Raw genomic sequence first — 20377 nt, forward strand, 5'->3', positions numbered from 1 at the left:
CAGGAATGCTGCCTTACTTCTGAAGGATATGCTGCCCTAAATTTTTTTGTGTCCTTTCCTTGTTGACTGTAATTTTGTCATTTTCTCGCATGGTGTATAAGACATTTCTAAGAACTATTTTAGATTATGTGTTTTTCAGCAAGGGGCAGATACCAGTGCTGAGGATGCCCAGCATATACAGTTAGGGGAGGCTTTTCTGACTGTATCACAGAGGAAAAAATGCCTTTTTGTTTTTCCCTTTGGACTGGCACTGTATACTTCAAATGAAAGCTCTTTTCTTGCTTTGTGTTGCATGTGCGCATTCACTTAACAACGTAGAAGTATAATTCCTAGAAGGTCTGGCAATTCCTAAATTAATAGAAGAAGCAAGGCAGTAATTCCAAATGAATTAAAATGTTAATATTAAAAATTGAAAGCAGTTATATAGAATATGAGTTGTTTAAACTCCATTTCATTTAAAATAATTGAAGTCACACTGACCTGCACTGTCTGTGCAGTGTGATACGTGGTGCTCAAATAGCCTAAGTAACCTAACAAAAACTGTGTGAAGGACAGTATTTTCTTAGTTGACAAGCTTAAATTTCGGTACTCATCTATTAGTAACCACACCTTTAACCTTTCCACTAAATATTAACATTTTACATGTTTTACTTGATGCCACTTGTCATTCTTTGCTGTGCTTTTAGTTGCTGAGTGTTTTTTTAACTCTGGCTGTATATGTGGCTTCACAGACTGTCTTGCAGGTATTCAAATTTAGATAGACTAGACAGCAGTAACATAGAGCCTAGTCTTTAGCTGACAGAGCAGAGAGCAAAACCTAATGGAAATGAAGAAAATTACACCTAGGTCTAGATTTATAGCAAAATTTGACCTTGTAAACATTTGGAAGCTTAAGCTGTTCCTCAAAATGTTTTATGTGTATTTATGACTTTATTTTCTTATGCAAGGAAAGCATGTATTTAGTATAAGCCAAGAAATATAAAACAAATTAAAAATGATACAACAGTTGACTGTGTTACAACAGTAATCTGGGGTTGAGAATTTGTCCCCAGGAGAGAATTTCATCACTATTCTAGATCTTAGTTTTGCAGCTTGATCTGAATTGCATGGAGTGATACGTGCATTGAATCATTTTGTTTTCTGTTCAGATTATGTTGTTTGCCTTTTTCTAACAAGGACCTGAATTGTACAAAACTATGATTTGAAAAAAATACAGTTGAATTGCTGGAATTTTACTGTACTTGGAAAAAATAACTTGAAGATTTCAGTTAGTTCTTTTTAAATTATGCTGTGAAGTGTCTGGCTTAAAAATAAGTTTTCTACCAAAGCAGGCACCATTTTTATTATAAAATGATTTTGTCAGCATTGGCATATCAAATGAAATACAAACATGGGTTTTTTCATTTTTAATCCTTTTTGAAATACTCTTCAAGCCAATTAATATTGTCTTGTGGAAATATCCAGAGCACAGTTTGACATACTTTCATCATTTTTCCCAATCACAGTGTTCTTTCCCTTCAATAGCTTTATTTATGGACTCTTATATTAGATTCAACATGTAAAATTTTCCAAATATGGAGTTAATACTAGATTTGAGAAATTAAGGATCAGATTCTTCCCTGTTTGCTGATGCCTGTGCAGAGCAGAGCTGTAGCAGTCAATGAACTGGCACCAGCTTAAAGCTCAGTGTGGAGCCTAGTGTTCAGATTGTGACTGATTTTAGGAAGATTTAAGGTCAGATCAGAGCACAGTTTTTAAACCTTATTTTTGCAGGTGGCAGAACTATGCTTTGAAACTAAAAAAAATTGCTTCTGTTTATAGAAAATTACATTCTTTCACATTTTGTTAATTGATGGGGGTCTTGCTGTATGCATGGGCCCTAATTTATTAATACTGAATGGGTCTGATAAATTATTTTGGGGTTTGCAGTTATAGGTATTTGCTTTCTCTTCATAGGTATGTTTATCATAGTTCCAAGTGGATGGTGGCTGGTAATGCTGACTCTCCAGTACCACCTCGTGTCTATATTCACCCTGATTCACCCGCCTCCGGGGAGACCTGGATGAGACAAGTGATCAGCTTTGACAAACTGAAGCTTACCAATAATGAGCTGGATGACCAAGGGCATGTGAGTACTTGCTCTTCTGCAGTATTATATGTAGGCACATTGCTCAGCCCTGAAAGGCTCTGACATACAGCTCCAGGGTGCCAGAAATAGGCTTGACTTTTCAGAGTCGTTTTGGAACTTTGCTGTCCAGATCTCAAATCTGCTTACTTTCTGCTCCAATAATTAACTGCTTATTAGAGCCTGCTGTTTTACTCCCCCCTCAAAAACAGAACTCTTTCTGCAAAGCAAGACTTTACAAGGCTAAATTACCTAATACGAAGGGGCAGAATTGCTCTCATGTTTTCCCACTGAGCGTGTTAGTTGCAACTTGTATTCCGATCGAAAAGGACGCTTAAATTCACAAGTGGCTAGAAGAAACGTTAATAGTATGTAATAACCTCATGCGAATAAAAATACACTTAAGTATTTTCTTAACCTAAACGTTTGTGTGAAATCCCGTGAGGTGTTAATAATTGCAGTCAAAAACGAACAACATGGGAGCTGGGTTTGCTCTGATGATGATTTATTGCATACCTTATGAAGCAAGACCCTTTCACAGCTGAGGCTCATTACTTCTGAAAAAACTGGCGAAGACGTATGCAGTATGAGTGTTCTGTTTGCAAGTTCTAAATTGTTTAGTTATGACATTATCTAATGTGACAAAATGTGTTATGTTAATATTTCCTTTTCTCTTCAAAACTGTTGAAACATGACAGATGTAAGCCAGTATCGTTCCAGCAACCCCTAAAACGGTTTTACTTGACACCTTAAGAAATAATTAAAAAATGAGAATTTTTTTTAGTCAGGATGAAGTCTTTGATTTTGCAAACTCCCTTAATAAATGGCAAATGTTGGTTTCCTTTCAGAAGGAGCATCAAGTTCCAAGTGGTATAGTTTTAAGATGTTGGAGGCAAATTTTGAGACAGGATGTGGATTCCATTGTCCTTACCATAACCTGATTTATTAAGCAGGATACTTGTTCCTTCAAGGAAGGGAGTGAAAGAAAAGGTACCTGGCACAGAGTACAGAGATACTACATGCATCTTTCGGTCTGGTTGTAACTCTGTGATATTGAGCCAGGTATATTGTCAATATATAGTCTCAGTTTGAGATTTTTTTCCCCATTTCTGTTTGCAAATGAGATTAACAGAGGCAGGAATATAGGAAACTGGCTGGGCCAAGATAGCAAATGTGATAACAGGGATAAAAAGTCTCCCATTCATATAATAATTTTAATAATTTTATTCCACTCTTCCTTAGAAGAAATGTGGGATTATTAACAGTGCTTTTCTTTAGGCTAGTAAGAAAGATGTTTTCTGTCGCTTCTTTCTAGGGTTACAGTTATGGAGTCTGATTTGCTAGTGTCCATTTGAGTTAAGATTAGCACACAAAGTTTCCTTAGTTTCCCCAGCATTTGTGTATTTGTGACTCTTCTCCAGTGGGAATTGCTTTCTCTGAATCTATCTTAAGGGCTTTAAAAGTCAAGTGGATGCAAATGGATAAAAGAGCGAGCTGGCCAGCTGGTTTTTGTACTCTCGTTTCAGAGGGGCAATATGTTGGTACTGTGGTCCATCCTTGCACTTGCAGTCGTAAACTGCTCTTGTGATAAAATCTCAGCTATGTAGAGAATTGTATTACTGTATTTTTCCATCCCAGATCTTAGCCTTGTTTTTATTCTGAACTGAAACCTGTGTAGTGTACACAGCACACCATTATTCATAACATGGGGGGGATATAAATTTTCTGGTCTTTAGTTAAGTGTTTTGACTTGGAAACGAGTGAAGCAAAGCCTGACTACAGTGATTTGAGACACATTGAACTGATTCAGAGCTATGGCAGTGCCCCTCCTCCTCAAAAATGGAAATTTAAGTATTAAAATAAAAGGACAAAAGGAGGATGACTGTAAAATAATTTCATATTTCTCAAATCTGGGAAATCGCAAACATGTCATTCATAATTACCAGAAAAGGCAAAAGCAGAAAGCAGAAAAGTGTCTCTTCCAATGGGTACATATTTTCTTTTAAAGCTATGGTAGTGTGGAATGCTGTATTGAAAAAGCTATGTAGCCTCCGAATGCCTCCAGCAATAATGGAAAATGAATAATCATATTTTGTGATGAATATTAAAAACAATTGTTTCTCATGAGCAGGAAGGAACCATTTTTCTCAAGAGGGTACCGGGGGACGGATGGAGAATTAGAAGAGCTAAGGGTCAAGACTGTACTGTCTCTTGAATGTTTGTTCTTATATCAAATATTCAGACTCTCACATCCCTGTATAGGACATGGAGTATATTGTAGATTACTAGAAAGTGGGGTTTTTTTTCCCCTCCTGCTTAGGGAGAATGGCTCAGAGAAACCTTGGTGGGGTCTTTACACTCTGCCATCATTCCTCCAGTAGTTCAAGCCACCTTGGGCTTTAGCTGATGTTTTTTGGGCGTGCTTTCCATGCTCTCTGATTCTGGGGCTTTAATCCTTGTTGAAATTGTTCCTTTATTCTTCCTGTGCTCCTCAGAGGTGTAAGCTTTTGCAGAGTTTTTGTGTTAAAATCCCAAGGGGTAGTTTTTCATCTTGCAGATGTTGGCTGAGATAGGGAGTCCACATGAGACCAATATAGAGACCTTTTACTTATTCCAGAGTATTAACTGTCAGAATCTGTGGGAGAAGTGACCCATGTCCATGGGAACAGGGATAGTATTTGCCACCAGGCCATAAGGTACTATTCCTATGCAGCATTTGCATTGTGGTAGCAGTTTATGGCAGTCAGCTCCCCTTGCATTGTGTTGGCCTGGGATTAGCATCTTGTGAAAGGAGATCAGCCATCTCCAAGATGACTTGCTTTGCTGCTTGAGTGTTTTCCAGGCTCTTTGTTGCCTGCTGCACTCTTCATCAGTATTTCAAGTGGGAGTTTGTAAGAATGTAATTTTGCAGCGCTGTTCTGCGGAGAGATTTTGAAGTACAGGTGTGCGTAGGACACTCACTGATACATGGGTTTCACTTGCAGGCTGAGGGGATTAAGCAATGCTTGTAAGGATGTGTTTTCCTTGTGTGTTTTTGATCTCAAAAGGGAGTTCCATGGCGAATTTCCCACTTTTGGAAATACCATGTTCTTACAGAGGCATTAAGACACACACTGTGGCTTTTGTGTCTTTCATCTGAGTTGCGATGGTAACGTAAAGTAAACCTGGATTTTGCAGTTGTCACTGAGAAGTGCATGGTCTGGATGATCTTTGTTAACACCTCTCATTGCTCTCTGATCTGTGGAGTAAGTGCTGCATTGTAAAAGGAATCTCTCCCTCAGACTGGTTGGAGTTGGATGATTTTTCTGTTTCTATGCAGTTTTTAATCTGCATTTCAATAGAGGGGAAAAGTTAATATATTTTATACTGTTTTCCATGCTTTTCAACTGAGTATTTTTTGATGCAGGGGAACATCTTTTAACTTCTAGTGAAAATGAGGCTGTTAGCGTGTTAATTGTTCCTTGGTGGTTGGGGTGGGTTTTTTCCCCATTTGAAGGTGGGGAGAGGCTGGAAGCAGAGGTGGACTCTCACTCTGCCCAGACTTGGCTCCAAGTAGTGAACTCTGCTTACAGTCAATGGGTAGTTTTATGTTCTTGTCACAATGAGAAGCTGTGAAACGTCAGCATTTGTACTTGCAGTTTTTGTCTTAGTGAAGAGAGAATCCATGCTCCTCAGCCCCACACACTTCCCTAACTGCAAAAAGCCTAAATGTATGTGCTTTAGAGGGAGGATAAAGGAAGAATTTTGGCAAAAACAGAGTCAAGGACTATGCTGTTGACGATGGGGTGACTGTGTAGTTTAGTCTGTGCACTGCCAAGCTGCTGGAGGATTAACATCTCCCCAGTGAAGGCGTATTTGGCTCTCACTTATTCTGGCTGTGATGGTTGTGCCATGGTAGTGCTTGTGCTCATGGTCAGCTCTGAGGCCTCATCAAGGCAGCATCTCTCAAAAGCCATGTTGCAAAAGTAATCCCAGCTTTGTGTGTCTGCAGGTGCTTTGGCCATCTTCTGTTGCCTACCTGTGTGCTCCCTGTTGCAGTGTCTTCCATCTGATAATGATATCTTGACAGCTGCTGTGGCTTAAATACAATTTTGCCTTTGGTGGGAGAGGTTTATTCCCCTATAAAGTGCTTTGGTCTTACCCCGAGAGGTTTGTAGAGAGAGGCAGGCTCAACTGAGTTGAAAGTAATGCCAGTTTGTGTATGGGAACACAGTGAGACTTCTGATTGGGGTTTTTTGTTGTTGGGTTTTAAGGGTATGAAGGGAAAGTGGCTGTTTCTGCAGATAAACTGTTAGATCCCATTTGTGCTGTTAAATGTGCAAGCACTGTGAAATGAACAGCTGGAACCTCCTTTTTCTTAGCTTTTTCTTCACAGTAGCTTTAGATGATGCTTAGAATAATAGAACTAAACTGTTTTTGGGGCGGGTCTTGCATCCCCCTCTCCTTTTATGTCCTATCTTCATAGTGTTGCTCTCTAATTCACCAGGGTTTTGCAGTTATGTATTATTTATTTAGAATTCAGAGTACTTCAGGTCACTAACAAAAATCCCATTGTCGAAGGCATGGTACAAGATCAAGAAAAAAGTTTTCTTGCTGTGAATTTGCTAATTGCCAAATGGTATGTCAGCACAGGAAATTTTAATATAGGACAGAGGCCAGACAGGTTGCTCTGAAGAGATGACATGGATCAGTTTAGCTGTAATAGCCACCCAGATAAGGAGTGGGAGGTGTTCATCTCCGTGCTGCTTTGATTTCACTTGTTCTGATACATGAGCTGAGCTGTTTGTAGCTGCCAGGGTTATCATTGCTATGTGGGTAAGTGGTAGTTTGCACTACAGAGCTGATGGGGTCAAGTAATCTGTGTGGGAGCAGAACATGGTATACTCAGTAGCACCCAGGAAAATGGTAAGGCAGAGAAAAACAATGATTTTGATCAGTGAAATAGTGTTTCTTAATTTCTTTTTCTGTTGCACCAGTATCTCCTCTGGTATCACTGGGTGTTCACAGGAAAGCAGGATCAGGAATGTGCTGTCCTCTCTGTATTTTCATTTTGTAGATCTTCGCCAGTGGAGAACTGAAAGGAGTGTTGTCAAAGAGAATACATATTTGCTTGATAAAACATCTTGCTCTGTGCAAGATTTCAGAAACTGGGAAAAGGTTTCATATGAGAACATCCATAGGGCACTCCCTGAGCAAATTAGTTGGAGCCTGTGATGTCATTGTCAAAACCCTACTCAGAGGCTAATAAACCCCCTGATTATCCAGAAACTTGGCTTATCCAAAATGGGGTCATGTCATCTGGCCAGGGCCAAGTGTATTAAACTAGCCAAACTCTAGTTTATCCAAATGAATGTAATGTCCTCTATATGATTTGGATGAATGAACTTCCACGGTGTCTGGCATAGAGGCTCTGTTGAAAGCCTGAGCACATGAACATGCTAAGGCTAGTCAAGGAGCAGGAAATTAAAAAGCTTCCCCTGAATGTTGATTAGTGGTTCCACAGGCCAATAGCCATAGGACTATTTATTTATCATGTTACTAATTTCTTAGGTCTTCCAACAATAACAGTTGAACTTCCAAGTGGTTTGTTTTTTTTTCTGGAAATCTTCTATTTTAATAGTGGTTAGCTGAAGTGGAGTAAAATAGAGGAAAAATTCTATATTTTAAATCTCCTCTAAAATTTGGGTGCAGTACCAAGAGATATTTTTGTGCTTACTTTTATGCATTATGAACTTATATACTTCTTTTTAATAATTTATTTTTAATTGAAGCTTTGTATGCTGGGAGGGTTTTGTTTATTGATGTTCATTGTCTGTATTATAAATCTAGGGTTATTAACACATTAGAATTTTGGATTTTTGGTATTCGTTTACTCTAAGTTTATGCTTCTTCAGAGTGTGAGCATCTCAACTTGTGTTCCAAACAAGATATGTTTCCAGCCTTTGGGGTATAAGGGAAAAAATTGCTCCAATAGCTTAGCCCGAAGGTTCCAAAAACAAAAGGCAAATTCTGCTGCTGTTAATCCTGTTAGATCAAATCCAGATTTCAGTGGAAAAAAGTGACAAAACTTTCATAATTCCAGTGGGACCTGGACTTCACTCCCGATTTTTCTTTTTTTTTGGTGTGCCTTTTTTTTTTTTTTTTTTTTTTTTGAGCCAGTTTCAATTGAGCCAGTCTCTGAATTTGGAGCTCCTGAGTTGTAATTTTTAAATGCTTAGGGTTGGCAATAACATAAATGCACAGGGATTAGACTACTGTAATAAGAACCTTCAGAGGTTAAAGAAAACATTTGATTTCCAGTAAGTGGCATGGTAAACACATACCATAATCTGTTCCAAAAAGCTATTAGTCCTGAAACAGCAGGGTGTCCTTTCTAATAAATGTTATCTTTTTCCTTTCATGACTGCACAGATTATCCTTCACTCTATGCATAAATATCAGCCTCGTGTCCACGTCATCCGAAAAGACTGTGGTGATGATCTGTCCCCCGTCAAGCCTATCCCTTCAGGAGAAGGGGTGAAAGCCTTCTCCTTTCCAGAGACAGTTTTCACTACTGTCACAGCATACCAAAATCAACAGGTAATTTGGTCTTTCTGCTTAGCACTTTATAGGCTTTTCAGAGCAGAACAGGGACATAAGAGATAGGAGAAAAGCAGATACTTTTATTATACCACTTATTAAGTAGCTTTCATTGGTAGTATTGCAGCAGCGCCTGGAGGCTACAGCTGAGACTTCAGGCCATGTGGGCTAGAAGCTGCATGGAAAAAGTCATTATTATGGAGTTCACCCAGTCTAATTATCATGTTTAATGGTGCCTTTATTGTAAATACAGCAATGAAGAACAAAGTAAAGATCAGCCTAATTTTAAAAAATGTTTCTGTACCTTAAAGTGAAGATACACTTCTGGCTAGAAGTTTTAAAGCACTTCTGGTCTTGACTTCAGTGGTTTCAAATCTCTCAGGACTTTAACAGAGAACCTGAGGTCTGAAGACAATTGTAGTCACTTTCCTTAACTGCATTCAGCATATATTATTAACAGCATATATTATTTACAAAGAGAACAGCAGGAGAGACATGTAAACACTGAAACATAATTATCTGGGGACTATCCGATTTATTTCAATAAATTGCAAGTATTTGGGGTGGGGGATATTTTGCTTTTTTTTTTTGTTTTTAAATGAAGGACAATAACTTAGAGATAATCTCTCTTTTCACATTTTCTTCTTGACCTGTACAAAAATAATACTTAATTTAAATTCTATTGCAATTAGGCAGTGTACTCTTAGGTGAAAAATGACATTTGCCACAAGATTCTTCTCAAGAATTCCAACCTGCCATTTGGTAGCATTAAATACCTATTAACTTCTCTGGGGATCTGCAAACAATAATGATCAGAAGATTTGCCCTTATTTTGCTATGTTTCAGGACAACCATCTTAAACCATACAAATGTGATGATCTTTCTCTCCTGTCAGCTTAATTCTGTCAGGAGAGTAACATTGTGTGCTAGTTAGCTGAATTTACAGGTAATAATTTCTCTTAATCATATTTACAGATCACTCGTCTGAAGATTGATAGGAATCCATTCGCCAAAGGGTTTAGAGATTCGGGGCGTAACAGGTAGGTGTTGGGAAGAAGGTGGGCTTGTTACTGCTGACAGAATCAGTTTGTGAAGGCTGTCCAACTTACAGACAGACTAATCTGAGAACTCAGGCTCCTTGAGGGAGCACTTACCTTTCCCAGTAATGTTATCTGTGGTGAGCTCCCATAACAACTCCTCTGACCATCTGGGTCAGGAACAATTTGGCACTAAGTGTGACTCACAGACTCAAGTTTTACTTTCGGTGGAAGCATGAAGGCTGTAAGTGGAATTAATAAATACACAGGTCTGTGATTTCAGGCTGCTCCTGAAATCTTTCTGCTGGCTGAAAACACAAATTGCAGATGCTACTGTCAAACTATAAGCCGAGATTATCTTGCATATAAGTGGCATTTGGTATGGATGAATGGTTAGTTGTTTTCTCCTAAAGGAGGAGAAATTATGTTGGTTTGTGCAGTAATCTTATGTTTAGTACACTCCCTAGGAGGTGGGAGACCTGTGTTCAAGTGTCTATTTACTCTAAGGAGTTTTAAATCCACTTCCTAGGCAAATGCCTTTCCTAGTAGGCAATAGAAGACCTTGAAACAAGCCTGGTTTGCACTTCTGTTGTGGATGGACTGATTAATTGCTTGTTCTCTCTTGATCCATGAATCTTTCAAAATAGCAATGAGAAATCTGAGTAGTGCAAAGTGGAGACTTGGGTCTAGTCTGGGCTGCCAGTGCTGATGAGGTATTTTATCCGACGATGTTTAATGCAAACTACTTAAGCCTGTTATGAATTGTATGTTAAACTATTTCAGCTAAAAAAAGCAGCATTTCATTGTGGTGTATATTATACATCATTTCCAGTTACCACGTTGCATTTGGTGTCTACAGCTGCTATATTTATGACATAGCCTTGCGGAGAAGGGGACAGACTCTGTGCTGGTAGGAGTGATCAGAGAGTTTCTTTTTGATACCTGCTTTATTGAGCTTCTCTGTTAGCAGAGGCTACAGCATAAAAGCCTGGTTTGTGCTTCCACCTGAATTGCATAAAAGTTGAGACTGGATGGTGAATGAGAGTAGTTTTTAGGAGGTGAATACTTATAGAAGGGGTGGTGTAGTTGTAAAGATTTACAGGAATTCACTGTAAGTAGCTTTTCAGCTGAGATTTTTGCTTCTAGTAAGAAACAAATAACCATGCTTTGCCCTAGGGCCTGGAAGGGCTGCCCCAGGCACCAATCTAAATAGAGCTTTGCCCTCCTTTGTAGCCTTATAGTTTGAAACTATGTGAACAGTAACTTTCAGATAAATGCAGTGACTGAAGAAGCAAAACATGCTGTGTGTACTTGGGGAAGAAAAGACTTGTGATACATGCCCTGTTTGAAAGCTTTCCACAGGCAGTGTCTCTGCTGTGCTTGCAGAACTATAAAATAAGTAGTAAGGAACCTCCTAAGAAGTGTGAAACCCTGATCGTCTGAAATGTAGGAGTTTTAAGAGTCCTTCAAATTTCTTCCATGATGTTATATGAAAGAAGAGAATATGCTCTTTAAAATAGAGAGGGAATAATATTTCAGAAACCAGTTTTGAATAGGTTTTAATGTGGTAGGAGAGCTCTGGTTTTACCTTAAAACAATGTAGGTGGTGTAAGAGTACTGCATCTGCAGCCACACAAATCCAGTTTTAGGACTGGGGATATCCAAAGAGGATTCTTTGGCTGCTAGGAACAGTTTGGTTTGGGCATCACAAAAAAGCAGGATATTTTAGTTGAAAGATGCTTATATTTTATGGAAATGAGTTAAGGTCGGTCCTGAAGGAAGGATTGGGCTCTGGAACACGTTTCAGAGCAGCCTTTAGATGAGGTTTGAATGCTTTTTCTGTAACAAACATACTTGTTACAGAAGTGACTCTGCAAACTCTTGTCTGTTGCACATTGACGTTGGTTTACTGAAGTCAGTATTGCTGTTTTCTTTGATAGTCTCTGTGGCTTACTGAATAAGTGTTTGGGAATTTTCTATTGAGTTTCTCAGCTGATTATTAACTTATTGTGTTACTAAATACTGAAATTGAATGTTAAGGTTCTATTATCTTCATTGTTCAAGCTGGTGTGTTTATCACTGAGGCATTTTATTTTGCAACAAAGTTAAAAAAATACTACAGCAAGATTATATCCAACTTTTCAATATTGCTTTAATTATTGCAACTATCTTACTCTGCACTGCTACATGTAATAATTCTGTTTAATTAAAAAATTCCCTTTCAGGTAATTCCTGTTCAGTCCCACGGGCTATTTTACAGAAATCAGTAGCTTCACCTTTTAAAAGCATTCCCTGTGCATTTGCAAAGTGCAACAGAATTTATGTGCTGAGAATAGTTTCATTCTTCAGTTGGGCCTTAAGTTTGACCCTATAAAAAACTTTTACTCAGGAAAGGACCAGAATTTCTCCCTTTAAATACTTCAGGAAAAACATAACTGTTTTGTTAAATAAACTTGGCCATTTGATAGCGCAAATTAGGGTGGTGATAAAATGTGGAAATTGTTCGAAGGCATCTTGTATAAATTATCGCCTTGGCTACACTCCTCCAGGAGGTGGCTTTTATCTCCACTTTAACTAGAAATGAAAATTCACCATTACTGCAGAAAATTAAGGCTATCTTTTTAGTCCAGGTTCAGCTAATAAATACTTTATAAATGTTTCCTGACACACATTTGTGTTCCTGCTGGAAATGCAATGGGGAAGGAGCAGTATCAAACACGCTGTTGCTTCAAATTGGGCTCTTTGCATAATTTGAGTTTACAGAGTGCTGCTGCTCAAAGGCAAGCACTTGTATTTGGTGTGTGCCTGATGCTGACACTTAACAGGCCTCTGAGGCCCAGCAGCCAAAAATAACAGCATAATTATACCTCTGTGTATATATCCCTCTGAGGTGCATTATTCATAAATAATTGTCAGAAAACAAATGGGCCTTTACCTTCAGGAAACAGAGATTCATCTAAATAGTGTCTGCCACCATTGTCTACACCGTTACTTCTATTTTCTCAAGACACTGTTGAAAGAAAATGACAGAATATTTTCAGTATCTAAAGGCATTTTGCTCAGCATGTAATATCCAAGACACAACATTGCTTTTTACATTTCAGTAGCAAAAGAGTTTTACACCCATGCCTTGCTCAAGTTTTAAGTGTGATTTTTCCAGCTCATCAGTAATGAAAGGAAATCCTGTTTTAATAGAAGTTGTCAGTGGATTACCTTTGTTCTAGGCAGAAATAGGAGATCATTCCTCTGGGAATTAGAGCCAGAAAGATGAACTCTTAGGGAAATATCCTACTAGGAAAACATTTAGTGTAATTTTAGCCAAGTCTCTTCACTCATCAGCTGTCCCCAAAGGCCCAAACTATTGAAATAGACTTGTGGAATTGGAAAACTCTTTGTGTGCTGCCAGACCAGTGGTTGCAGATCTCAGTGATCTCATGGACAGGATGTAAGGCTCTTTTCTAAAAAGCAAAATCGATTTCGAAGTAATCCTGAAATGTGACTAATTTTTCTACATTTCTGAGATATAATATTGAGAAATGTGTGACAAAACACAGCTTGTTTTCATGACAGCATGACTCTTTTGTTCTAAACAGAATGGGACTGGAAGCTCTGGTAGAGTCTTATGCCTTCTGGAGACCTTCACTGAGGACACTTACATTTGAAGATATACCAGGCATACCCAAACAAGGTAATGCCCATTTTTGTGTTCTTTCAAAACAAAAGTGCATGAAGATAAAGCTTTGCCCATCATGCTTTACGAAAGTCTAGGTAAGCATGTCACTTGCAGAGAGAAAACAACCAGTTAACCCCAGTGCATGCCATGACCTCTCATCAGAGTTATTCTAAATTAGGAAACTAGTATTAACTCAATCACTGTAGCAATAAAAATGTTATATTGTAAAGATAAATCTGTGGAGGAGAATGCTTGTTATTTAAGGATTGAATAATCTATTCCTTAGTATTACGCTCTGACTAGATACAAAAGGCAGAGATCATTTATAGATTACTTCTGTTATATACATCCAAACTCCAGTGCAGGAATTACTCGTGTTTTTAAGAGGGGAAACAAAAAAGGAATAAGAGAAGAAATGTCATCTTAAGTAATGAATAAATACTAGCAAACTTAATTGAGTTTCTTCCTTGGAAAGACTTCTTGATTCTCAAAGACCTAAAATGTGTTCAGTAAATGTGCCAACAAACTAAATCTGCATCCTATACTTGAAAAAATGGATCTCCTCTCCATTTTGCTTTTTCCTGCTCATCAGTCTTTGTTGGAAACCTCTTAGTTTCCACTTTTCCCATTATACAGGTAGTGCCATGAATGAGAGAAACATTTAAACAGTGTGTTTGGACATAGAAGGGAATCTCTGTACTCTTTTCTGAGTTCCTTTATTTCCAGAGTACCCCAATACATATAGAAAACCTCTCAGCTTTTTTCACAATTAAATCAGACATACTGCTTCTGATTCTCCACATTTCCTGCTACCAAACTTGCAAACATCCAGTCTGCTTTCTTGATAGTGTATTGCAAAGTTGCTAAGTGTCTTCAGAGCAAAAATTCAGAAAATACAGAAGTTCAGAGAAATCACTTTTGTCAACTTCTCCTTAGCCCATTCCTTTGAGAAATCTTGAGCATCAGTGTTTGATGTGGGCAATTAAAAGGAGGTTTTTGTGCAAAGCCATAGATATGCTGGATGAGTGTTGGCAGAGTTTTGGGCAGAGCATGGGAGTGAGAGACAGTCCTCTAACAAGATCTGTAATTAGAAGTTAGCATCAGACATGAAATACCTTGTCAGACTGTAAGACAGAAAGGCAACTGGCTACACATTTAACCCATTTAGAATACAGACCAGCTTTATTGTCCTGTTTGTGTGTAGCAGCATTGCTTGAGAGAAGCAGAACTGCTGCCATGAGCTTTGCACTTCCTTTCTGCTGTTGCCTGAAGTTAAGGAGCTTGTTGAAGTTACTGTTGATGTTCTGAGGATGGAGTCTGGGATCCTTGCAAAATCTATAGTCATCTATACCTTGGACATTAGGATGGTTAGAAATTTGTCCAGGTTGTTAATGCTTAAAGTGCCCACTTCAGGTAGTGGAGGTATTGACATATATGGGAAAAAAACATAAGTGTGTCTTGTATCAGGATTTCTGGAATGTGGCAGTGTCTTATGGTGCTTTGAACTTGTGGTGTCCTGTCAACAGAGCAAGAAGCAGCAGGCAGGGTTCACTGACAATGTATTTTTCCTTTTCACCATAACCTGCTAACTTATTGACAGTATGTATCTCTTGCAGCATCAAGCTGTTTGATTGTTACTGTGATTCACAAACATGAGTCTTCCTTGTTAAATGTCTTCTGCCTAGGAGACTGTGAAAGGCTCTAGTTAGTTTTCCTACACACAGTGTTCAGGGAGACAAAATCTTTCAAGAAAAGTGTATCTTGCAGCTGGGAAACTTTCAGTCCTGAGAAAAGGCTTCACCTGTAGCAAGCAGTGCGTTTTCAGGGGCATTCAGCACTGGTATTTGTAATGTAAAAAGTTCTGATATCAGTAGATGAACAATTTGCAAACAGGTTGCTGCAAACATATCTGTTCATGACATGGAGCAGCGCTGCATAGTATTCAGCCTATACTTTTCCTGAAGGTGTTCTGAAGGTTTGATCTCAGATTTTTTTGAAGTCAGAAGATTTTGTTGTTCTGGAATTTTGTGCTGAAGTTGGGAACTTTCCTGAAGCTGTAAACTGTGGGAGCCTCTATCATCTGAGCTAAGGAGCTGGTTCCTCAGCTGATGCTCTGAGAGTGATAGTCAGCCACACAGTGCTTGAAGCACACTCCAGACTGTAGCAAGAGCATAGACAAGCCAAAAATCTTAATTTTGAAGAATGTTTCCTGTGATGTGGTACTCATTTGGCTACACCTTAACTGCCATGCAATTTGCTTTCAGCAGTTAATGTTTTGGGCAGGAACTCTTAAGTGTTGAGTGATGGCTGTGAAAATGTAATTTACGTTCTTTCTTGGTCAAGTTGTTTCTTTAGAAATATGCATGTGACTTACTCACACACTCTCCTGCACATGTATGTAAAAGACTTTTTCAATTAATTTGAGTTGTGTTTCATGTCAGGGGTTATTATAAAAGACAAGACACCTAGGAAGTGAACCTTTCCCGACGTGCTTCTCACACTGTAATATTCTCTTCCAGGAAATGCAGGTTCCTCTACCTTGCTCCAGGGATCTGGCAGTGGAGTGCCATCTACCCACCCTCACCTTTTACCCGGTTCCCCTTGCTCATCTCCAGCCTTCCACCTCAGTCCCAACACTAGCCAGCTGTGTACCCTTGCTCCAGCTGACTACACAGCTTGTGCCCGCTCAGGCTTGACCCTGAACAGATACAGCACATCCTTGGCTGAAACCTACAACAGGCTCACAAACCAAACCAGTGAGACGTTTGCACCCCCGAGGACTCCCTCCTATGTCGGTGTGTCAAGTAGCACAACTGTGAATATGTCTATGAGTGGCAATGATGGGGATGCATTCAGCTGCCCACAGACTGGCTTATCTATGCAGATTTCAGGGATGTCTCCACAGCTCCAGTACATCATGCCATCCCCATCCAGCAATGCCTTTACCACTAATCAAACCCACCAAGGCTCCTACAACACGTTTAGACTGCACAGTCCCTGTGCACTCTATGGATATAACTTTTCCACATCCCCTAAACTGGCTGCCAGTCCTGAGAAAATCGTTTCTTCCCAAGGAAGTTTCTTGGGGTCCTCGCCAAGTGGAACCATGACGGATCGGCAGATGTTGCCCCCCGTGGAAGGAGTGCACTTACTTAGCAGTGGGGGGCAGCAGAATTTCTTTGACTCTAGGACCCTAGGAAGCTTGACACTCTCATCTTCTCAAGTGTCTGCACATATGGTTTGATGAAGCCTTTAAGTAAAAGTACAGTATGTTTGGTGTCTACAATGTATTTCTTTTGGAATATGAAAGGACACTCAGCATAGCTTGTAAAGTGTGTGTATATATAATATGAGAGGAAGTTTCACTGAATTTTGGACTTGCTTGTGGCCAGATTATTCTCCTATTTTGAGTTACACAGTTTACTGCGGCGCAGACTGCTTTAGTTTTCTGGTATAATACACTAAGTTGTATAACACGTTGGGACATATGCAACAAATTAAGTAAGACTTCCTCCCCTTTCCCCCTCCTCTGTTCTAACCCCTTTAAAGAATGAAATGACACTTGGAGTATTAAACAACACAAACAAGCCCACTTACACATCCTATAGTACTGGTGACTTTCTTTAAAACATTCATACAATGATAAGCTGATGCACCAAAGGCATTTTACAAGTTTCTTCTCTGTTATAAGGGATACAAAGGGTAGGTATTTGGACTTCTTGTTAAGCATCAAGCACCCAGCCAAAGATCTAAGTTTAGCTAACAAGTTATTTGCAAAGTAAATGGAAAGATAAGTTTGCCTTCTCATGATATGCTGTCTTTAGCTTATCAACAGCACAACATGCTCACTAAGATTTATTTTTTCAACATTATTCTAGATATATGATTAGATATTTGAAGACAAATAATGTGTATTCAAATTGTGATGATAGGAATGATTTAATGCAACAGCATAAAAAGCAGCATTCCTTGGTACGGAATGAACTTCAGGATGCTTAACTTTTGTCAAAGGAAGGGCTTGATGCATTTTTTTCCCTCCATAAATATTGCCTATAAGACATTTACTGGACAGTAGGATATTCTAATATATCTTTGTTTTTGTATTTTTACTTTTTTTAAAGGAAAATGCAGGTTTGATTTAGGAAAAAAAAAAAGTGAGCAAGATGAAAAATTCCATTATTGGTTTTACCCATTTTGTGTGTGTGCTCTGTTTGGATTTGGTTTGTTGAGTTGGTCTTTTTTTTTTTTTAATGAGGGCAAAAGGTCCTACATCCTCAAAAATACATCACCTGTATCAATTAGGCAGATGGCCAAGTTTGCCAACAAATGTTTCTGGAAGGAAAATGTTGTTGTAGCTGCTTCCCTGGTCCTCTGTTTCTGCAGTTTCTGTCCTGAAATTGGAGAGGTTTCCTTTGTTCACACCTCTGTTTTTTAAATGGCATTTGTAAGAATATAGATCACAACCTGCTCCTGACCAGGCTTTTCCAGAGTGACAAGGACAGAGGGAGACACTTGTCATGGCGAAATTTCTGCCCTCATCTGTACCTGCACAGCCCCGGTGTGCATCAGTCCTGCTGCAAAAGCTGCCTCTCAGCTGCCCATCCATTGGAGCTGAGCCTCAGGGGTTGTGGAACGAATTTTAATGCTTGTGAGAACAGTTCATCTTCAACTGCAAACTAAGCCTCATTTACATTGTACAGGTGATGTAAAAGTATTACAAGGTGGGTACAAATGTAGATGAAAACACTTCTCCGGTCAGCATTGAAGGAGATCAAGGCCTTTCAGATTTTATTTGTTAGATTGTTTTGGTGAAGGTGGGTTTTCATGTTTCTCAAGTGTACCTATGTCTTTTCTGTCAAAATAGTGGGCTTAACTACTCCCACTTCAAGAAGGACTCATTGAAGCTAATATTTCTACAGTGTGATGGAGATAATGCATGCAGAAACAGTCCTCGTGCTATCTCCTCTTATTATCTGGGAGCAGAAGAGAAAAGACAGCAATCTTTAAGCCTGTGTCTGGAGAGGGCTTTTTTTCTACTGGTTGCATATTTGTACATATAAAGTTCTCATTCAAAGTTGGAAAGACAAGAGGATGCAATTGAGATGTGGGTTTGCTTCTTTGCTGTCTCAAACTTCCTAAGTGACCTTACACAGTTCACTCAGTATCTCTAGCAGAATTTTTTCTTTCTGTAAAATGTGACAATAGCACTTCTCTGCCTCACAGGAAAGGTACTTAGAAGATGAAGATCATCTTTGCTTGTGCAGTGCTGTGGACAGTACATTACAGATGAATGGCTAAGAAACACATATATATGAGGATAACAAAGGGCGTTCATGTACTTCAGGTCTGTCCGTAGTCATTGCAGTGTCTTCTGAGGCAGATCTCCTAGCAAATGCAATGCTAAAAGTGCTATTCAAAAACCTCACACTAATGGCTTGTGAAAGGGTTCTAAGATGTGTAGAAGATGGGCAAGTTTTCAGTTATGTGAATCATCATAGCTCTATTGGTTTAAATTAACAAGTAACTTGTGTATAGTAACTCCTGCTCTAGCCAAAACTTTGAAATGTTGCAGTTGGACAAATCTTTAAATGGGAAAGATGGTACAATTAATCTGTACTTGGAAAAGGGTAATTATCCACGTCATCTTAAGGGTTGTTGACTCAGTAGAAATGCGGAAGAGCTAAATCGTGCAAGGAGTTTAAAATAGGGTTGTGCATGGATGTTCATGGAGGTACTCCTGACAGGACTATGTGCTTTATTGTCTGGGAATCTTTTAGAATTGGTCTCTTATTTTTCCTCAAATTATTCTTATCATATAACCACACAATATTGTTTGAAACATTTGTTCCTTAAAATTTGAATCATGCTGTAAATACTGGTGTGTCATTGTGTAAAGACTAGCTTTTTATCAATACAGTAAATGCTATATATGCATTATATCTATAATTATATATCTGTATTTTACAAAAATGCCACAGAAAATATATTAAAGTGTGTATTCAAACACTTTTTACTACATTTGGAAAACTGAGAGGCTTGGGCCTTTTTTTTTTCTCTACAACTTCATCAAGACTAAAGGAAGTGACTCTAAGGTAAGCTTTGAATTTCAGAGCCTTAATACAACAAGCTGCAGCAATTCTTGCATGGTTCAGTTTAACCATCTGCAGTTGAATCTCTGTTATTTATATGCCAAGATCCCACCAGATGTTGTGTACAAGGAGATACTGAGGCTGATAGCAGAGCTGTGGAGTTTTTGTGTGGGAAAAAAGGACTGAGCTCCTTGCCAGGCTGTTTAGCCAGTGATGGAGCTTTGCTACTTCCTCCTGGCCCATGTCATCCAGCTGCCAAGAGAAGTTCAGCGCACCTTATCAGCTGGATCTGGGAAATTAGCACTTCCATGTGACCAGGTACTTGGTGAGCTTGTGACTGGGAGCTTAGTACTCTGCCTATTTCCTCTCTCTGCTGTTTCTTTGGCAATTTACTCTCTCATCTGTTAGTTCTAAATGCAAAAATCCATTGATTTCTAAGACACAACTTACAGCCTATAGTCATCTGGGTACACTGTTACTCAGCAATGAGCAGCATTACTTCCTCCAGAAATACTGTTATGAATAGTGACTGTATTTCCTATTGTACTGCAATAAATGATTCCATGTGACATAGGGCTCAGGGCCTGAAAATTTGATTACTTCAGAGACTAGGGTTTCATAGTCACTTAACACCAGCATTGTTGCAAATGACCAGAATTAGGACAAGAGAAGTAGGCATGAAATGCTTGATCATAAATATCAGGCCTCAAGAGAGAATGAAAGCTTCTGTTTCTAATAAGAGAAGGGCTTTTTTTTTTTTTTTTTGAATAGCACAATCAAACTCTGAGAGGGCTAATTTCTGCTTCAGCAGAGGATAGCAGGACAAACTTGAAAATCACAGACAGTGCTGTCAATACTAGTAAACCTGTACCAT

General features: G+C 38.9%; 1 protein-coding gene across 1 annotated transcript in view; it reads left to right on the top strand.

Annotated features, from left to right (window-relative positions):
* TBX18 (T-box 18) overlaps positions 1 to 16759 on the top strand; it is a gene marked incomplete at its 5' end in the record, with an annotated part of 17820 nt that extends 1061 nt beyond the window's left edge. The window contains 5 exons of the mRNA XM_009082599.1: positions 1957 to 2128; positions 8537 to 8704; positions 9680 to 9744; positions 13335 to 13429; positions 15934 to 16759. Coding sequence (XP_009080847.1) covers positions 1957 to 2128; positions 8537 to 8704; positions 9680 to 9744; positions 13335 to 13429; positions 15934 to 16658 — 1225 coding nt within the window. The remainder of the gene's footprint in view (positions 1 to 1956; positions 2129 to 8536; positions 8705 to 9679; positions 9745 to 13334; positions 13430 to 15933) is intronic.
* Positions 16760 to 20377: the final 3618 nt, after the last annotated feature.

The sequence above is a fragment of the Acanthisitta chloris genome, unplaced genomic scaffold (assembly GCF_000695815.1).
Source record: "Acanthisitta chloris isolate BGI_N310 unplaced genomic scaffold, ASM69581v1 scaffold13079, whole genome shotgun sequence".
Classification (NCBI taxonomy): Eukaryota; Metazoa; Chordata; class Aves; order Passeriformes; family Acanthisittidae; genus Acanthisitta; species Acanthisitta chloris.